The sequence below is a fragment of the Neopelma chrysocephalum genome, unplaced genomic scaffold (assembly GCF_003984885.1).
Source record: "Neopelma chrysocephalum unplaced genomic scaffold, ASM398488v2 Primary Assembly neopelma1_23, whole genome shotgun sequence".
NCBI classification, from domain to species: domain Eukaryota; kingdom Metazoa; phylum Chordata; class Aves; order Passeriformes; family Pipridae; genus Neopelma; species Neopelma chrysocephalum.
In genome coordinates, this window is record NW_020897691.1 from 20774653 (window position 1) to 20780827 (window position 6175).

The following is a 6175-nucleotide window of genomic DNA, read 5'->3' on the forward strand; positions in this document are numbered from 1 at the left end:
CAATTGTTAAAAAAATTACTTCTGAGTCAAACTGTCTATGCCAGAGATATAATTTCTTCAGTTATTACAGGTCAGAGATTTTTTTATCAGAGCCTGCCTCCTTGTGTCTGTAGAATAACATCTCAAAGTAGTCAAACAGTCAGACTCGTTTAAGTTTTCAACATAAAAATTTATTTTATTGACTACCAATTACTTATTTGCCTTTTGCTAGACAACCAGTGTAGCACAGATTTCTGGTATTCCCTTATACCTGCTGAATCAGCTGACTTTTACTGAACCTGAAACAGCTACATACATTAACCATTAAGGGTCTAATCTCTTTTTAAGGAGAATTATTTTGTGAGATCATGTCCTGCACAACTTAAAAAAGTTTTTTTTTTTATTTCTTTGCGGTCTATGTTCTAAGTAGAACACATTTAACAACCAAGTAAATTTATATTTGCTTCCAGACAGTATCATATTTTTATTGCTTCAATCAATTATGTCCATCTACTAACGACAGAGCTAAGAAAGTAACAGTTTACACACAACATATAAATTTGAATACCTATAAAGGAGGTTAAGCACAAAGGTTTTGTAAGGAATACACAGGACTACCAGCAATAAACCCATTTTTTAATTTTTGCGGTGTTTCTAGGAAGTACCACAACAAAAAGTATCTGTGATGTGCTACAGCATGCAAGAACATCGATATTCTTCTACATTTTATTTCTCATGTGGAAAATTATGTGGCAGTTGAAAACTACAAATAATCCCTGTTGTAGCTATTCATACTGTGTAAAACAGATTAATGTTCATTAAATTACTGTTTCTTTAAATTAACATACGCCAGCAATATCAAAAAAGTGGGAGTCCTGTCCTCACCCCAAGTCACTGTGTCCTGTTCCTTGTCCTTGCCTGTGTGGGAGTACAGCTGTTTAAGAAGCAGTGAATTGGCCAGGATGAAAAATAGCTTATTATTGGCTTTCATCATACTAGGGTTGGGAATGAGAGGCCAGAGAAGGACTACAGTATCTTCTTTAGGTGGCACTACTGATTTATGCTAACTTAATGCTTAAAATGCACTATACCCCAAAAAACATGAGAGACAAAAATGTAAAACAGTGTATGCAAATAGAATGTGTAAATGTCATTTAAATTCCCAGCTTTAAGAGTGCACCATCTACCACCTCTCATGGATGCTGATGAGAGACAAAAATATTAACAAGGTAGTAAGTAGTTACTCCTGACAATTTTATTGCTAAGCTATGGAAAGTAATATTTTAGGTTGCAAGCACATCTTGTCAGATTTTTGCTTCTGATGTTCAAATCAATTCGTGTCACAGCTCTTATTATCAGAAATATACAAGTGGAATTTAACTAAAATGAACATAAATCAAAACCTAGCAAACATATGTCCATACTGACAACTACCGTGCTATGGAAACATTAATAATACTAGGACCAAAGCTTTGTTATAGGTATGAGCCACTTATGGCAATATTCCAAAGCTATAAACACGTCACTCTTCAGATTGATAGTTACACCCAGCAGATGACCAAAAGTCAGATGGTTCTGCCTCACAGAGTGGCTGTGCAAGCAGCCTTGTGATGGAACGTGCAGCACTGACTCATCACATGACCTGTCACTGCAGGGCCCCCTCTGGCTGCTGGGCCACACCAGCCTCCTGGTCCCAGGACACACAGTGCCAGGCATGCATCTGCAGATGAGGCTGGTGGAGAAGCGCCAGCACAGAGAACACCACATGTTCCAGCACACACCGAGATTTCCTCACACTATTCCCTCCACACAATACATTATAGAAAATGTATAGAGCTCCTCTGAAACACATTTCAAAGGCTAAACAAAGAGATGTTCACTTTTTTCAGTGAAACATCTAATGAGAAACACTGCTTTAACTCTATATAAATCTGCATTGCTCTCAAAAGTTTATCTGAAAAGTATCCTGAAACTTTTTTGTATACCCAGACCTACACTTTTAAAAACCTATCTTTTCAGTAAAGCTTTTATTATTCATTGAATGCTAGCAGTATATACAGTACATTTTTTGGACAGTAGCAATATTAATAATTAATACTTTGGGATTTCACGTAATTGTTCTAAACCCACAATGTTAAAAATTAATGGTTCATAAATCTTCTTGCTTCAAAGCCAGAACCAAATGAAGAAAAAAAAATCCTATGAAACAGGAGTTCCGCATTTTAGTCAATCCAGACAAAACTGATCCACCATGGGAGGAAATAAGTGTCACCAGTGGAACACTGGTGAAAATTAATTCTTCTCCTTTGTCTATTTGAAAGAACAAAGGATCTGAGCAAGACCTAACTTGAAAAAGAGGTGTCATTGTTTTTTACTTTATGTAATACTTTAATTAGAATATAGCCTTCACTGTACTCAGTAATGTATCAGATGTGTTGAAGTACTCAAATGAAAAAATAAAATTTTCAGACTACTTAGGACAGACAAGGCAAACAACTTTATAGAAAATAGTAATTATCCAACACAGGCTTTTTTTCCCTCTACACTAAGACTTAAGTTTCAGAATTGAAAAGACAAAGAAAAATAGAGTTCAGACACTTAACCATTTCTGTTTTAAAATAAAAATAGACTTGTATCTTCTCATCTATACTAAATGCTAGTCTTTTTCTTGTCTAGCCAGATAGGGTGTTACCTCTGATAGAAAAACCCAAAGAAACACACACACACAAAAAAACCAAACAAAAAAATCAGTGCAACTTGACCTAACTCGTGATTTCTGTTACACAAAGTGTGCCTTGTCTCGTGTTTTGCCATTAAATAAAGAGCAAGTACTATCGAGAACAACCAATGTTCTAATATGTGGCTATCTCCCTTCTCTGGTTGCAGTTTTCCACATTAGCACAGTATTCCTGCGTAACACATAAAAGTTTATATTATTCTTCTGTCACTGAACTGACAGATTCTCCAGAGCTTTCTGAAGCTCCAATTTCATGAATTCATCCTTACAAATTAAACTACATCTATTTTTAGCTCTTTTTGAAGACAAGCCAAGTAAACCCCTCAGATGACCTCGCATCTCAACAAAAAGAAAAAAACAAACAACACTGTGACTACATACCCTCCTTCCCCTTAAGGGTGGTGGTCGTCACAGCATAAACAGACATTTCTGGTGATCTCAGGCATTTTCCCCGTGTGGTTTAATTGTAACAGGAATTTAAGACTAACAGCAGGCTCGCATTTCTTAGTTCGCTATGAAAAGTCTTTTAGAAAGGCTCACAGTCCACCCTGACGACCATTACCTTAGAAGCTTAAAAAATTTGCCTATTAATTCGGAAGTTTTACAGTAAGGTTTTGCTGTGTTCATTTCAGAGAAACAAAGAGAAAAAGAGCCACCCACTCGCCCCCGTTGAGAACCCTGAGAAGGTGACAAAGCCCCACAGAAAATAAAATGAACACAACTGGCAGGACCAAAGACTCTCAAACCCTAAACGCTTACTCAGATACACAGGACAGAAAGGAAGTCTTTTCAGGAGGAGAAAAACTTCGAAAAGGCTCTCGAGTATTATTTTATGCCATACTTATTACGGCTATCCCAACACTGACGGAACACTGGACTTCACACACGTGTGTCCAAGCATGCACTCGGGCTGCTGGCATACCCCCCTCGCCTGCGAAGAGCCTTTAACTCCGCAAAAGGACAGAGCCCACGGGAGGCGGGTCAGGGCAGGACCGCGACCACCCGGCGCCGCCCAGAGGTGGGGCCTTCCCGCCGCCCTCGCGAACTCGCACATCCCACGGGCCCCCCAGGCGGGCAAGGCAGGGGAGGGGAGGGCAAGGGAAGGGAGGGGCGCTCCGCCCAGCGCGGCGACTGGCGGCCGGGGCAGGGGGCGGTGGCCGGGCCAGGGACCGGCGGGGCGGGGCGGCGCCGCGGCCGCCTCCTCCTCACTCACGTACAGTAGTACGCCACCACGGGCTCGCGCTTGTCCAGCTCCTGCGCGGTCCGCAGATGGTGCTGGATGCTCTTGAGCGGCGGCGGCAGGGGGGGCAGGGCCGGGGCCGCCATGGCGCGCGCGGGCGGCAGAGCACCGCTCTCGCTCCCGGGGCTGGCGCGCGCCGCTTCCGCTTCCGGCTCCGGGCGCCGTGGGCGGGGGCCGGCGGGGGGAGAGGGGGGCCGGAACTGCGCCCCCTGCTGGCCGGGCGGGAGGCAGCGTGCCGTGCGGCGCGTCTGTCCGTCTGTCCGCCGATGCGGACCCACAGCCTCAAGCGCCACCTGCATGGCCCCTTGGTGCTTGAAACGCCTCCCACAGCATCCGTGAGGAAGGGTCTGGACACCTCGGGACGGCCAGGGCTTCCCCTGGCCCTGCCTGGCCCCGGCTATGTCCTCGCTGACGCCTTTCCCATCCCTCTTGTCTCCCTTCCCAAGTACACCGGCAAGTAAAATCTCAGATTGAAAAACCTGCCGCTTGGGCTGCGCCAAGGCTCACCAGGCGTCCAGGGAGCCCTCGTGGGCTGAACTGCACCTTCTCTCCTGGACCTCTGCCCTTCATCCCGCTGGAGAAGCCGTATGCTACCGTGGTCTGGCTAATAGGGCTGGGCTGCTTTCCAGCAGCTGTCAGCAGGTCCACCAGCCCTGGAACGTACATCTTGTAGGATCACTACTTCCCAGATAACTTCTTATTGGAGGGACCTCCAGGGATTTCTGGGTTTGCTGAGAGCAGATAAGTACAGCAAAAGACATGTGAACTGTTGAAGCAAAATGGTTTCAAACGGATCTCACAAATTATTGCAATATAAATTATTTCAGTGTCTATCAGCTTCTCATTCTGACAGCATAATTAAAATTATTTTAAAATTTGTTTTAGATAGCCCTATTGCCAAACCTCTTCTTGGTCTCAAAATGACTGTCTGCAAGGCAAGAGAATGTCAATGCGCCAGGGCATAAAGAAAGATGTGGATTGGAGGGAGGCATGGGGTAGAAGAGGTGGCTGCATTGTCTCATTGCTGGCATGGGAGGGTGCTGAAAAGAGAACAGAAAGGAAATGATGTCTGAACAGAAGAAAGGATGCCAAGAAGGGAAGAGAACAAGAAGTGGTTACAGGACTGGGATGTTGTGGTGGTATACTAGAAGCTGGCTGGCCCAGAACAGCTATATCTTTGATGTAAATGCAATCACATCACAATTACAGCTCTTTGTTAAGTGAGAACTAAAATGGTCATGATGGCTCACTAGAGACAAAACCGACTACAAACACGTGAGCTGGGGATTGCTTTGAGTGCTGTCTGTGAAAATGAGGTGGCTCAAGTATGGTGGAGAACAATGAAAAAATCAAAGAAGCACTTACAGCATGAACCTGATGTAAACAACAAAAATGCTTCCTCAGTGTTCTGGGAGACAGGACTTCATGTTCACTTGTGTAAAGAAATAGAATTGAATCAAAGAATCCCGAAGTGGATTATATAATTCCTTTCATAAAGGCAATAAACCCCCAAACCTTCAGATCATCTCAAATATATGCTAAGCATTTGAGTTAAAATCAGTATAACACAGAGAAACACGTGAAGGCATATCAATCTCAGAGGGAGTAAGGGTGGAAGCAAGCTAATAGAAAACAATGTAAATGACGATTAAAGTGGTGGGAGTTTGGGAGACCAGGCGAAAGAAAAGTTTAGAAACCCCTTGAGAGTACAATAAATGCCAGGTAAACAAATGGCAAATATAGGAAAAAGAAGTGTTGACAACCATGGGGAAATGGTTTCTTTACATGAAGATAATACCCCCATCAACTTGTTCCAGAAACTAATGACAGAATTAGTCACAGAAAAACATTTGCACTAAAAGGCAGTAATGCACATTTTGTTTCTAAATGAAAAACAGAGGAATTTGACTATTTTAATTTCACAGGAAATGCAGGGAAAAAATTGGTGGTGTATCTCATTTACAAGAAGGAAACTTTTAAATATGTTCCAGATTTTGACCACCAAGGGAAAGGGCATAGTGCTGGGTAATCCAGCTCCTAAAGCCCCCCTGGGGGTCCTCAGGCAGTCCCATGGTAGTACTTGTTCTTCAAGGGTCTTGGTGGTTAACAAGGACATCCCCTGAGGGCTTGGGGGTTTTGGCATTTCTCTGACCTCTCTGAAGTGTTTGGAAATCTACACTACAGAAGAAGAACAGCAAGCAATGGAAATATTAAGCAAC

General features: G+C 43.3%; 1 protein-coding gene across 4 annotated transcripts in view; it reads right to left on the reverse strand.

Moving 5' to 3' along the window:
- VTA1 (vesicle trafficking 1) overlaps positions 1-4079 on the reverse strand; it is a 34902-nt gene extending 30823 nt beyond the window's left edge. For 2 of the 4 annotated variants that reach the window (XM_027689670.1, XM_027689663.1), the window contains exon 1: positions 3934-4079. In XM_027689670.1, coding sequence (XP_027545471.1) covers positions 3934-4042 — 109 coding nt within the window. In that variant the 5' untranslated portion in view covers positions 4043-4079. Of the gene's footprint in view, positions 1-3097; positions 3159-3475; positions 3664-3933 lie in introns of those variants that run through there. The other 2 variants (XM_027689689.1, XM_027689678.1) reach the window with 2 other exon arrangements.
- Between the last annotated feature and the right edge of the window lie 2096 nt (positions 4080-6175).